The 14,889-nt window shown below is 38.4% G+C and overlaps 1 protein-coding gene across 7 annotated transcripts in view; it reads right to left on the bottom strand.

Moving 5' to 3' along the window:
• Positions 1–14,889, bottom strand: part of CARMIL1 (capping protein regulator and myosin 1 linker 1) — a 251,772-nt gene that overhangs the window by 50,362 nt on the left and 186,521 nt on the right. For all 7 annotated transcript variants that reach the window (XM_038392027.2, XM_038392029.2, XM_038392028.2 and 4 more), the window contains 2 exons: positions 11,507–11,594; positions 6,983–7,132 (listed from right to left, as the gene is read on the bottom strand). In XM_038392027.2, coding sequence (XP_038247955.1) covers positions 6,983–7,132; positions 11,507–11,594 — 238 coding nt within the window. The remainder of the gene's footprint in view (positions 1–6,982; positions 7,133–11,506; positions 11,595–14,889) is intronic.

The raw sequence follows: 14,889 nt of genomic DNA on the forward strand, positions 1-14,889 counted from the left end.
CCAAAGAAACAGCAATATGTTCCAAAGTTGGAGGAAAAACTGGCTGTGTTGGACTTATCGAGAGACGGTATGTCGGTCTCCAATGTGGCGCATAAATATGGCCGAACAAATCTAGCATCCGTACCATCAATATTCGAGAGAGAGAAATTCGTCAAGAAGTGGCATCAAGTGCTCCAGTAACTGCTAAGGTGATGAGCCAGGTGCATGATAAGACTTTAGTGAGGACTGAAAAGGCATTAAACTTATGGCTGGAAGACACGAACCGTAAATGTGTGCCTATCGATGGCAACACATTGTGAGAAAAGGCTCAGCCTCTATGCACTGTACAAACCTCCCGCCGAAGAGGGACCGCATTCTGATGAGAAGGAATTCAAAGCCAGTCAAGGTTGGTTTAACAGTTTTAGCAACCGCTTCAACCTCAAAAACGTGCAAACTACTGGTGAAGCTGCATCTGCCAATGAAGAGGCAGCAAAAGCCTACCCTGAACAATTAAAGAAAATCATAGAAGGGCCATCTTCCGGAGCAAGTTTTTAATGCTGCCGAGACTGGACTTTTCTGGAAAAAAATGCCCAACTGCACTTATGCTTCGAAATCAGAAAGACTAGCCCATGGCTTCAAAGGAGCTAAAGACCTTGTGACTGCGTTGTTTTGTGGCAATGTGACTGGGCATTTAATAAAGCCAGGCTTGCTCTACAGGGCTGCAAATCCCCGTGCCCTAAAAGGCAAGAACAAAAATCTCCTGCCTGTGTTCTGGCAATCAAATAAAAAGGCTTGGGTGACGGCAGCATTATTTCTGGATTGGTTCCACAAGTGTTTCATTCCGGAGGTCAAGTGGTATCTCGAAGAGAAAGGACTTGACTTTAAAGTGTTGCTGATCGTAGACAATGCATCTGGCCACCCTGCAGCACTCCACTTTGCGCATAACAAAGTTGAAGTTGTCTTTCTCCCCGCCAATACCACCTCCATCCTCCAACCTCTCTACCAAGGCGTGATTCGCTGTTTCAAGGCCATGTACACGAGGCTTATGTTCTCACGGATACGTAGCACTATGGATGCCGATCCCAATTTTAATGTGACGGAGTGTTGGAAGTCATTCAACATTGCTGACTGCATCACTTATATTAAACAGGCAATGGATGCAATCAAGCCTGAAACAGTCAATGCATGTTGGCGAAACCTACGGAAAGAACGTGTGAATGATTTTAAGGGTTTCCCAACCATAGAAAAAGAAGTGAAAAACATTGTTCAGGTGGCCAGGCAAGTGGGTGGTGACAGCTTCGTCGACAACCTTGAGAAAGAAATTGAAGAATTAATTGAGAGCCATAGAGAAACATTGACTAATGAAGAGTTAGAGGAACTGATAAAATTGTCTACAGAAGACGAAGATGACGACGACGACGACGAACAGGAAGAGCCAGCAAGTTGGAATCTTCATAAATTTGCTGAAGTGTTCCAAGCGGCGAAACAATTGAATTATTTAATGTCTGAATATGATCCCTGTATGGAACGAAGCCTCAAAATCACACGTAGTATTATGGATGATTTGAGACCGTATCAAGAAATGTTTGAGCAGCTCAAGAGACAACAGCGACAGTTGCCAATCACCACGTTTTTCAAGGAAAAACCACCAGCAGCAGATGAGCCTACACAATCAACTTCTTGAGCTGAACCAGAGCCAACCACTTCATCTACGACTTGCTCTCTGTCACCCAAGCTCTCCGTCACCTGGATCGACATCAAGCCCTGATGACCCCCTGTAATTACACCTCCCCTAGATAATAGTGCTCGCAAGGAGCCCCACTTTATAAAAATAGTCTCCCTGTTTTCCAAAAATTAAAATCTCAGAATTCTTCAAAACCATGCAGCCATAACTTCCAGAACAGATAATAAGGTGGGGGACAGAAACAAATGAGGGCTAGAAGCAAAGTACTACTGATGTGATAGATTCCAGATCTCATCACTGCTAGCGTATACAAGCGGTAATAATACGATTAATTATTTCTACTGCAGTGGTACACAAGGATCCCAAGCAAGAATTAGGACTCCACTGTACTAGGCACTGCACAAACAGCAAAGAAAGTCTCTGCTACAGAGAGCTCACAATGTAGGATTCAGTCAGTTACTCAGCAGGTGAATAAGCAGACAAATGGGAAGTGATAAGACAGAGGTGTCAGAGGACAGGGTATCAGTGGAGAGTCACAGTAATACTCTAATAAATTTGTTAGTCTCTAAGGTGCCACAAGTACTCCTTTTCTTTTTGCGAATACAGACTAACACGGCTGCTACTGTGAAACCAGTAAATACACTGACAGCCACTAGCTTTGTTCTTATCTGCCCCAATCAATATATCACATCACAACACTTTCCAAAATTATACCAGATATATTGCTCACTCTCTTTCCTCCACAGTCAGAAAGGGCTGGATTTTTTATTTTTGGTGCTTTGTGAATTTTTTATTTAATGTGTTATTGTGGGAAATGTAGGTTAAAGAAGTGTGTTTTATATTTGGCTCCGAAAGCAGAGAAGTAAATGTTTGTCTTATGTACCAAGACTTGCAGGATCATGGGTCCGTTGTGGGAGGCTGAACCTATGTGCTAGATCTGTGCCACAATTGCTCTTTAGTATATCCCAAAGCAAGTAAGTACTATTTTTCCCCTAGTCTTCTGTTCCTTTACAGAAATTGTTCTTTATCTTGCAGCATCACTGAAAGACTACAATATTAAGCTATTGTTTACATTTCATTATAGTTTTCTACCGGTCCTTCATTTTCCTATAGAGTCACCATTGTCTACTTATAGTATTAAAAAAACAGATTTGATATTCATTGAGGTAGGCCATTTTTATTAGCGGCGAATGTAACCAGTTGTCAGCGGGTAGGATTGAACCTGGGATCTCTGAAGCTTAGTGTACGAGTCTCTACTGCATGAGCTAAAAGCCACACAGCTCTTGGCTAAGGCTGTTGCAAATTCATTAATCTTTAAGTGGTCTAGGTGTCACTAGAGGGGGACAGAGCACCACACCCAGCAGGCATGGGTTACACAAACAGCTAGTGAATTCATAATTCACAGCCCAAACATTTCACTCTTTCACAGGAACATTATTAAAAGGATTTCACAAACAGATACATATGCTACAACCTGCAGTTCTTTGACATTTTTTGAAATAATTTCCTATTAATTATTATTATTATACCAGAGGAATGTAAACAAACAGATTGTCTGCTTTTCTCTTGGGAAACTATCTTAACTGGCCTTGCACTCTGTATTACTGAGAGTAACAATGTTATGTTGTTAGAATGGGTATTTTCAAGATCACTAACATGAGATGGTCTTTAGTACAGGATATATTCCACTCATAACTTCTCTGCTTTTTAAATAAAAGCTCAAAAATGATTATTTCTTAATATTCTGGGGAAAAAATATTCAAATAGCTTAATAATTTTCTTGGAAATATAGCTAAATTTTGTCCATTCTAAAGAAGATCAGCTTTCAGGCATCCTTTAAAAACCACAGTCCTGAGGCAGAATAACTCCTGTGTTGAAAGAATAAAGGATGAACAAATAATGTACATAGTTCTCTTTTGTAGGAAAGGTTAATCAGTCAGTCTGCTGAAAAAAATTACATATGTAGATGTGCTTGATATTCTGCTTAGGTTAAAATGGGTGATTTATCTTAAGCCAGTGGTAAAATGCATTGTTCCTTAAAAAGTGTCAATCTTGTCTCACACTTCTAGAAAATTTGAGAAAACATATAATTTTATTAAGTTAAGTCAACCTTCATTACAGACTCAAAACTTTCAAAAAGTCTATGTCTATTCCTTTCATCTGAGCAGACTAAGTGACCTTTTGATAAAACAGAGCTGTCACATTCAATCTTACTTACACACAACTTTGATCATAATAGGCCCTTAGATAAATACAGCTCTAATTAAAATTTAGGCAAGTATGATAGTTGCAGTTTAGGGTTGCATCAATTTACTGTATTGCAACTCAGGGCGATCAGAAACTTCCAGGTCAATAATGATCAAGCTATCCTGTTCTATATTGGACCATTCAGTCATTCCCAGTGTTCTCCAGAATAGAATGGCAAGTTCTCCCACGGCTAACAAGTCATTCAGATTATTGGGTTGTGGCCATAACGACATGTTGTCTAGGAATCAAGTCTGAATAACTTCTGTAGCATTATAAATGTACAGTGTTAAACACTTTCCAATTCTTTACAGGCAGATACTGGAAATAAAACTCAAATCTCTATTTTAATAGTCATTTTCAAAGCCACATTCCTTGCACTCCTTTCTATTCTGCTGTCTGATGCAGAAAGTTCAGAAATGAATAGCAGCTCTCTTCTCTGGACTGGGCTGGTGGAGACCTTTCCTCATCCAACCACCTTCCCTCATCCTGACTGTATCTAAATATATATCTCACAGGGCTGCCCAAATATGGCAGGGTCCCATTTGCAGATGGATGTCAACTAGCCCCTCTAAAACATTAGCAGTTTCAAGTTCACCACTTATATTTCCCTCTCCAACAATTCTTTGGCTTCCTCTACCACAGGTGTCTTTGGAGCTTGTTGGGGCAAAGGGATAGATGTCAGTGGAAAACCCAGGCTGAGGTTCAGGCTGAGCACCAAACCCAAATTCAGCATGAAAGAGTTTGAGATCTGAAGAGAATATTTCACACAGCTCTGGTCTATTGGAGCATTTAGGTTGTCAGCATAAAAAAACTACCTTAAAGAGATGTTTAATGGACAAACAAGCTAATGACCTATATAATTAACGAAGTTTTAGAAACTTTGGGGTAAGCAACTATTTCTCATTCAATGGTAATAAAATAAACTAAGTTATGGCTCATAAATCATGTGCATTTTTTATTCCCTCTTAGAACTTTTCATTAATATATTTGTTTCTTGCATGGACTAATTCCCAAAGTTTCTCTGATGCCATATAAAAAGGGGTCCCACAGGATGAACTTTTCTAAACTAAACATAAATGGCTTTGGGAAAACTATGAAACTGTAATATAATGGAAACCTCTCTTTCACCACATTGATTCTATATCCACATTTTTTCAAGGGCCAGGTCTGAAGTATATATGGAATTCATACAGCTAAAATAGATCCATCTGGAAACATCCATGATATAAGTTAAACTGGATGGAATTAGAAGCTAAGATATCTATTCTTAGGACACTTATATCCTCAACAACAACAACAAACTGATACCAGCACTGTGCAAGGCTGGTATGCCCACATTACTGAGTTTGTCTTTCAGGGCCACTTCCTATACAAGTGCAATCAATACCACAATGCAAAATGAAGGCACATGGTTTGCAAAAACAGCCCTTATATGAATTTTCCAGCTCAGGAATATATATATTTGAAACTATACATTTTAATTTTTGAACAAATGGAGTTTTCAGCACCATGGGTGATGAGAGCTCCTGTATACAGTGTATTGATCTGAAATATAATTTCATTCCTCATAGCAAGTGGATGTCAATGAGAATCAGATTTACAAAAGGGGTTCAGCCATGTGATTAAGTTGTATGAATGGGGAGGAAGACAGGGATATTAAATACTCTTCAAAACAGCTGCTCTAGGTAAGATACAAACAGTTAATATTTCATATGTGACTTCATATTTCCTTTTTTTTTTTAAAAAACATGAGCAAAGAAAAAGATAAAACACTAGCATGGTCCCCTTACATACACTGTATGATGACAGAGACAAGGGCTATGTTTGCTTTAAAAAACCCTACCTGGAGAGCATTTTCATACTGAAAGTACAATTCTAAGAGCAGAAATTTCAATTACCATAGATTTCTGCATAGTAATCTGGTACCTTTAAGTTCATTTACAGGCACAATCAAGCTTGTGCTAAAGTGTGATGTGTCTTATGACGCTGTCCCTCAGGGCCACCATTAAGTGCAATCATTAAACACCTAAACTGACAGTTGGCTGCAGAAAGCTTCTGGAACTAAAGAGGACTGGTGGTGAGAATCTTTGATGACTCTCGTAACAGCCAATGACCCAAAGGGAGGAAAATGGGATTTGTTGGCGTCGGAGATACATGCTGCACCAAAGCAAACTCTGGTTAGGTGCCAGGCATGGGAGTGGATACTATAATTAATTTAAGTTGCTGCCTCCAACGGATGTCACCTCTACAGCAAACAAGACACTGAGCGAAAAATGTCCACAATGAGCTGGAAAAGAAATAGGGTAACGAATATTAACTATAATTTGCAGCCTACTGAAGTGCATCTGTAAAGATTCAAGATATGGCATGGAGACCAGAGGTAATTTATTTAAAAAGTTTATGCAAAAACTATATAAAAAGCTTCTAAGTGATTTACCGCACTAGTCCAATTGAATTTCAATGGGATGTGCTCCTAACTCATACAGGTGCTTTTGAAAATCTCACCCAACACCATGATTAGTTCTACATTCTTTGTAGCCTTATTACATGTGCAAGAGTTTCAGATTTCATCCATATATAAACAAATCATCTGCAGTTCATGGCCATCAGTATAACCTCGGTCTCAAAAAGCCCACTATCTACCTTGATGGATTAGTGTCAAATGGCATGATGACAGAGGCAGAGAGAAGCATATTGTGACAGGAAACAGCATGCCAAAGTAGCATAGTCTGATTTATTGCTGCCATCACAGTGCCGTATACTACCAGAAGAGGTATCGGTTATATTAGCAGTATTGTATGAACATGGGCAAGAGAGGTTATCTTACAAGAGAATATGTCTGAATAGATACCAAGAAAAGGGATAATGGAACAAAGGAAAGGATTTTCCTTCCATTCATCTACGATACCTGGTTTGGATAATTTTTTGTTTTACATACAACTACTATTCATATTTATTGAGCCAAATTCCTAATTTAATTCTGCTGATATAATAAAAACTGCCCACTGAAATTTGCATAAGGACCTTTTTAGATTAGATTTTTAACCAATGGACTGAAGAAGAGCGTCTTACCATACAAGTGTCTAGATCCTCCAAACGTTCTATCTCAGTCAAATCCTCTACTGTGATGGTGGAGCGCTTAGTTGGTTTCTCTTCAGCTAGTTCAATCTCCAGTGACTCCTGATGTGGAAGTGGTTTATCATGTCTGGTCAAATGGTCAGCCTAGAGACAAGGATCAAGAGATGAAACTACTGATCAGAAATCTTTAAAAACAAAACAAAACAAACAAACAACTAACCAACAACAAAGCTAAACAGAGTGGTTGTGCACTGTAGCTAACGATAGGTGGTGAACAATGGGTAAGCTCAACTGTTTGCATCGGGGCCCCAGCCTCCTGCATTTTCCTGTAGAACTATTCCCTCATCACACAACACTGGATGGTAGGGAAGTAGGAGGGGAGAAAAGAAGGCTAATAAGAGAGAATCACATAGTAAGAGATTCTGCTTATCTGGACTGTGGAAATAAAAACACCAAAAGGAGGAAAAAACCTCATACCATACCTAACATTTCTAAGCCATTTCATTTAAAAGCTACTGTGACGAATGTAAAAATTGCTAGCATACTCAACTGATGAAAAAAGTAGGATTGAATGATTTTCACTAATAAATGTAGGAATCTCAAGTGCTGCCTCTTTTCTAATATAAAAAAATGTATAGGCAAAATGGGGTAATTATTTTGGACCTCATTATGATGGATAATGATGAATAAATCACTGGACTGGAAGCTAGTGGCTGCCTATGGCCCAGTGATCATGATCTGATTACATTTAATATGGGCAAAACAGAAGACAACACTTGGTGTTTTAAAAGGGCTAATGTCTCACAGCTGAGAAAATCATGAGTAAAACTGATTGGGATGTTCTTTAAGAAGAGTTCTTTAAGAAGAGTTTATTAGATGGCTAAAAAGCCATGATTATATAATCAAGAAAAAGGACAACTTTGGGTAAATGTAAATATTATATTTTTATAACAAATAATTATATCTAAATAAATATTATATCTAATTGCTGCCTTCACTTCTCTGCTGAACCAGGATGGTATTTACTCAAAGTTACACTGTTTTTCTCTCAAATAGAAAAAGGGGGAACTAGATAGCAATCAGCATAAATTAGAAATTATGAAGTGTAGAAAATTAATAAGGGAAGCTAAAGACATCAGGGATAAATCTATGTCTGGCAGAGCTAGGGAGGAGTTTTTTTAAAAAAGTATACTAGGAACAAAAATCTAAAAACAGTATAAGCCCATTACTAGAAGGAGATATTAAAATGGTTAATGATGCAGAGAAGGCAGAAATGTTAAATAAATATTCCTGTTCTATATTTGAAAAGAAGTAGGATGATGGACTCATATCACATGAGGATGATGAAGTACTTTAGTAACAAAGGAGGATGTTAAACAGCATCTATTCAGGACATATTTTTAAATCAGTAGGCCCGGATCACTTGAGCCCAAGAATCCTAAAAGAGTTGGGCTAAGAAGATTTCTGGCCCACTGAGTTAAATTTTTAATGAATCTTGGAATACCAGGAAAATTCCAGGACACTGGAAGAGCATTAACATTATGCCAATATTCCAAAAGGGTAAGTGGGACTACCAGGGTAACTATAGGCCAGCTAACCTGACATCTATCCTAGGCAAAACACCGGAAAACCTGATATGGAATTAAATTTATAAGGAATCAAAGAATGGGAATATAATTAATGCCAGTCAATATGGTTTTGAGGAAAATACATCTTGTCAACCAAACCTGATTTTGTTTTTTGATGAGATGACATGCTAGGTTGATAAAGGTAACTGCATAAAAGTAACAAATACTTAAATGAAAGGGCAGTCATACAGAGCAATCCACTATGAGCCCATTCAAATAAAAGATATTTTACTACAGACAAATGCAAGGTTATATATTATTAAGGAACAAAGAGTGCAGGCCATATCTATAGAATGGGAAACTCTATCCTGGAAAACAGTGACTCTGAAAAAGACTATGGTTCATAATGAACATGCAATTGGACATGAGCTCCCATTGTGCTGCTGTGACAAAAAGGGTTAATGACATCTTTGGCGATGTAAACAGGGAAGAAGTGAGTAGGGATACAGAGGTGATTTTACCTCTGTATACAGCACTGGTGAGACGGATACTGGAATACTATCCACGTTTTAAAAAGATATTAACAAATTAGAGAGGAAGCAGAAGAGATACACAAATTTGAGGACTCTAGAGAACTCCTTACAGGGACTCTGGCATGGTCTATACTCAAAACTTATATCAGGATAGCTATATTGATCAGGGGTGTGAAACCTACAGTGTAGATGCACCTGTGCTGACAGAAGAATGTTTCTATCAATATAGTTAACTTTGTTTGGGGGAGGTGATGTTCCTACATTGGCAGGAAAACTCCTTCTGAGGGTGTAAGTGGCATCTATATTAGGGGACTATACTGGCATGGGATCTGTAGTAGACATAGCCTTAGTCAGCTCAGTCTGTTTATTTTATCTAAAAGAAGATGGAAAAAAGTACTTTAATGGGGAGAAAATACTGCATTTTAAAGGGCTTTTTAGTTTTACAGAGAAAGGAACAACAAGAATCAATGGCTGGAAGCTGAAGTCAGACAAATTCAAATTAGGCACAAATTTTTAATGGTGGGGGTAATTAAGCATTGGAAAAAACTACCAAGGCAAGTGGTAGATTTGCCATTTCTTGATGTCTTCAAGTCAAGACTGAATGCCTTTCTGGAAGATATGCTTTAGTCCAACACAAATCATTGGGCTCAGTACAAGGGTACTCTGAAGGGTACTCTGAAATACAGCAGGTCAGTCTAGGTGATCTAACTTTGGCCTTAAAATATATGAAACATATTGCTTAGAATGTTGACCTGAAAATGTTCCCTGCTAATGTTAGCACTGACAAAAGGGTATAATAGGAGAAAAGTATCCATCACACCTCTGTGGTTTGTATTACTTGTATCAGTTTAAGATGTTTGTCAATACAGGATCTTATTTTAGATTTGCCTTATGATGAACTGTCAATAAAAATATCTAAAGTTAGTATTTTAAAGATTGTGAGCACATTCATATGGGAAGCATGAGAAAAAGAGGATGGTGTGAAGGGAGAACACTGAACCCAGTTTCAGTCCAGGGTCAGAATTGAAACTGTGTGGGTACACTCTGCCAAAATGTGCCCAACAGTTGATCGCATACGTTTTTTTATAATTGTCTTTTTCTGTGTGCTTTGCATACAGTGGGCATCTTTTCCCACTCAGAAGAACTGATCCAATATATTTTTCTGGACCAAGCTTTCTGACTGTTGGCCCAACAGTGTTCACAATCAGCAGCGCAGCCATCTAGGAACTGAGAGGCTGCAGTGAGCTGTATGCATGCGGTCACTGATGTTGCTGAATCTTCTTTCACGTGCAGCTGTGGAATAGGAATCATTCCCATCCTGTTTGCAGTCTCCTTGGGTTCCTCTCATTGGTGTCTGCTGGCTTCTCTCCAGTCAGGGTCTCTTCAGTTCAGATTTCGGGGCTTTTGTCTGCTCCAAGATCTTGTGTTGGGTTTATCTGGCTGGGAGCTGGTCTCAGGTCTGGGGTTTCTGCTGTGGTCCTCCTCCTGCCTCTCAATTCAACCCAGCTGAGAGTTGTTGCAGGTTATTTTCTAAACAGTCAGTCCTCATGCAGTAGTGGTGATTTTGGCCCCTTTGGGGTTGCAGTAACAGTCCTCCTGCAGTTGTTAGGGGCAACAGTCTGGTAAGAAATCAGATCTCTCTCTTGTGCTTCTTCCTCTGGATCCTGCCCTGGGTTTAGAAGAACTTTCAGGATGCTGCTAATGTTTGAATTTGGCAGTAAAGATCCCTGATTGGTCACTGATGCAATAGAGTCACTTGCTGCCAGGCTGGCCCAAGATAGTGGCCAGGATGTGGTAAAAAAATTGTGACATTGTGTTGTATGCCCACTAAATACCGTAATCAGAGACCTGGTTTCAATGTAAAATGAAATGTGACACTACACCTAATTTTGTGTATGATTTTAAAGATCCAGCATAGAATCGGAGATAGGTTGGCCTGGGGCTTAATATGGTTTAGGGCCATTTGAATTTGCTTGTTCCTAAAGCATTCATATGTGAAACTAAAGTTTCTGCTTGAAACTAGCCTTTCATAATCTCAGAAAGGACTCTACATGAATCTTCAACTGTTTTTAATTATACTTGGTATAAAATTTCCCCTACATGTAAAATTTGTTGCATATTTAATAAGCCTTAAAATTAATGTTTTTAATGAAATTCTCTCTCTCCAGGGTCCTTAACATGCCAGTGATATAGAAAACAAGGTAGACACAGATCTAACTGGATAGTTCGTAGGTGGAACTACTGTGTTTCTTCAAATGTCTATACATTCAATAGCTTTATACTTTGATCTACAAAGGAAGCATTTTATAACAGCAAGAGCACCAATAATAATAAAACAAATCTGTCTTAGACAGTGAACAAGTCATGAATGCTGTGGTAAGACACCCTGAACTACTCAGACTGGTGCAAACACTCACCAGTTTATGATGGCAATGTGAAAGTGCATCCAGGATTTCATCCACAATTTGGTCAGATAGGAAAGATGCCACAGTCAGCTTCACTTCGCTGTGTGAACATTGAAAATGAGAACAGATTAACTTTCAATTCACACAAGAGAACTTTGCCATCCCTTACAGCACTAGCTCTATGGGTGTGAAGATTATCTGTGAGTCTGCCACTGTCCTTGAGAATGAAACACAAGAAGGTGCACGTAGAAGGATTGAGCCTTCAGAAATAACTCATAGATACTGCAATACACACAAGAACTCCTGGACCATTTTCAACCTGCTTCTAACATTTTTCTAATGGCAGAAACAAAAACATCTGGCTAAGGGACAACTTAATAAGAACCATATGGTCAGATTTGCTTAGGAATAATACATGCATTGATGTTAGAGAAGACAAATCTGGTCTGGAGTGAATTCAGACAGTCTTACCTGTTTAAGGCTTGTTTTACCTAACAATTAGTCTCTATACATTGCCCTGTCTCCTTTTTGTACCCTTCTGTCAGCTAAATGGCAACTGTATTGTTTCTGCAACCTGCCATCATCATTCCTGGGATGTAAATTGTTTGTGCTTTTGCTTTAAATAACTAGTTCCTGCCTTAGAAATTTTGTTTCAGCCAGTCCCATGTATTCAGCATTCAACAAGAATGCGTGGAACACGGACTCACTGATAGATTTAACATGTCAGCACTGTATACACTGGGCTTGCCCCTTCACTGCAACAAGTATGAGTTACTATACTCTAGTTACTCCACTCGGGCACGCTTAGCTCAAGTTAGAGCCAAAGAGTCTCCGCAGGAGACAGTAGTAGTCCACACTGATAGTTTTAGCACGCTAGCTCAAGCCCCTCTAGTACGAGTCTGTTTGCCTAGGTTGGGAGACTCACTCCCAGCTGTAGTATAGATATACCCACAGAGTGACTTGATTAGCACAGTGATTAGATTAGCAGTTCAGTTCACTTGAGCTGCAGCCTGTAGCAGCATCCCCAATCCATTACTAGCTTGTGTGTCAGCATCACCTCAGCTTCAAAACCACTTGCTCCTCCCAGCATTGGGCCAGCTAACAAGAATTTAAAACACCACTTATTTGACTTGGAAATGTGTGTTTGTGGATGGGAGTTGGGTTGTGGGCTTGCTATACCTCAGGCTAACACTGCAGCGAAGACAAGCCCACAGAAACCAACATTACATTAGATTTGTACTTGGTGTTGTGGTTTACCACTGTCTCTTCATGGAAATGGAACTTTTTTTTCAGCTTTGACTGTCATCACACATCTTTAGATGGTGACCGTTACGTCTACACACACACAGAGAAATGTTTCACTATTTGTTTTGATGTTAGTAGTAATAAGTATTCCCAGAGTGCAGAAGTCTCCAGAATTATACTAATTCATGGAGCCAAATCTTGAAACAAACTCTAGGTAACCAACCAACATGCTGTAGGCAAAAGATGTACAGTGGCCCCTTTGAAGATATTAAATGGTTAACCCTTTGATGCCTTGAGTCAGAATTTCCCTAGGTTAAACTTCTCACAAAATGCAGAATTTAAAATTGGCTGCAGCAAGAATTTATTTATCTCTGACCCTCTTTATTTTCTTCCTTATTTGCAAGAAGAAATCTCACAGGGAGGAAGAAATACAAACTTTCTGTTGTGACAATTTGTTTTCTGGCATGTCCTAGGCTCATTTTTACAATATAGTAATACCCTATTAAATAGAGAGATTACTATATTTACTGTATAATATTTCTGTAACAAAAGCTCACTGTTGTAATGATTACAACTTGGTTTCTGATATGGTAACATGGCAATGATTTGTAAACCTGTTAAACTTCCTAAATGAATAAAGAGATTAAAAAATGTTTTCTGGTTGCTTTTGTCTGGTCTTGTTTACACTTAAAAATTGTATCGCTTAAACAGTGTCAGCATAGTTAAAGAGTTAACACACATCCCACTCCGTTGTGAGGATGCAGTTTAACTCTCATAAAAATGCTTATTCTATTATGGCTTATTCTGGTTTGGCAAAACAAAATAAGTTATACCAGTATAAAGTGCCTTTTAACAGTGTAGCTGCATCTACACTAGGGTTTTTACTGGCATAATTATGTCAACTTAAAAAAAAAATTAAAAAATCACCCCTTTTCCCCAACCAACAGTTATATGAGTAAAACTTTTTAAGTGCAAGCTAGGCCTTAGCATAAACAAAGACAAAGACAAGTGTCCCAACAAAGAATTTGCTTGCTTTAGTAGATGGTTTGGCTCTTGGCTTTGTGATCTTTTCCTAATTGCATAAATCGGTATCAACCCACAAAACAGTTTAAGTTAACACTCAAAGCTATGTTTCTTTTCTCTTTCTGTGCAATATGTACAAGCAATAATAGCAACAGATAGCAATGACATAATAATGGAACCTAAATATGCCCAGTATTTTCAAAGGAGCCTCTGGGAATGCGGGACCCAACTCCTATTATAATGCAATGAAGTTTGGTTCCAAGCTCCCATAAACTCCTTTTGAGAATCCAATCCCATAATAAGAGTTTCTGGTAAGAAAACAATGAGAGGAGAATTGGTCTGTATGTCTTCCGACCCATTAGATGGGACTGCCTTGTATTATATTGGTGCATAGTGTTAATAATATAACATAGAAGAACATATGGCTGATGAGTTTGAAAACCCCCACAGTTATTTACAACTTGTGACTCTAAAAAAGTCCTTTTATGGCCTTCATTAGTATCAGAAGGTGTAGCTAAGTCTGCAATATCTATGTTTTCAGCTGCTCATAACTTTTTATGACATTTTCTTTTGGGGCTGAAAATTTCCACGATTGGTCTCAAAGAAAAGGTAATTTTATTTTGTTTTTTTAAAATGTGAGAAGGGAGGGAGGATCGAAAGAGAAGTTTCATTCATCTACTGTTGAACTTGACAAGAGCAATGGGGAAAAAAGTGCACGCTTCCCATTTAAAAACAAAATCTAAATACACTTGTTTAGCCATGGGTATTGAAATTTTACGGTGTTCTGAAAAGCTCACATACCTAAGTTTTAATGCTTTACAAATAAATTTCTCTTTTCCCATTGCAAAGATGACATGCTTTTGCTATTAACCCTGCCTAGCAGAAAATTATCTCCATCGAAATGATAGCAACCATAAAGTTTTAAGTTTCCTACCTCGTGAACTTGACTGTATAGTACATCTTGTATATGCTCTGGTGTCAATTTAATAAAGAAATAAGAATATAATAAAACCAGCTTGGAATCTCATCTTTCAGAAATTAATTACAAGTAGTTTGAAGTGCTATACTTGCCTCTGCATTCCCCTTCCAATTTTAGTGGCTTGAATATCCTATTTTCAAATGTTTAA

The sequence above is a fragment of the Dermochelys coriacea genome, chromosome 2 (genome assembly GCF_009764565.3).
Source record: "Dermochelys coriacea isolate rDerCor1 chromosome 2, rDerCor1.pri.v4, whole genome shotgun sequence".
Lineage (NCBI taxonomy): Eukaryota > Metazoa > Chordata > Testudines > Dermochelyidae > Dermochelys > Dermochelys coriacea.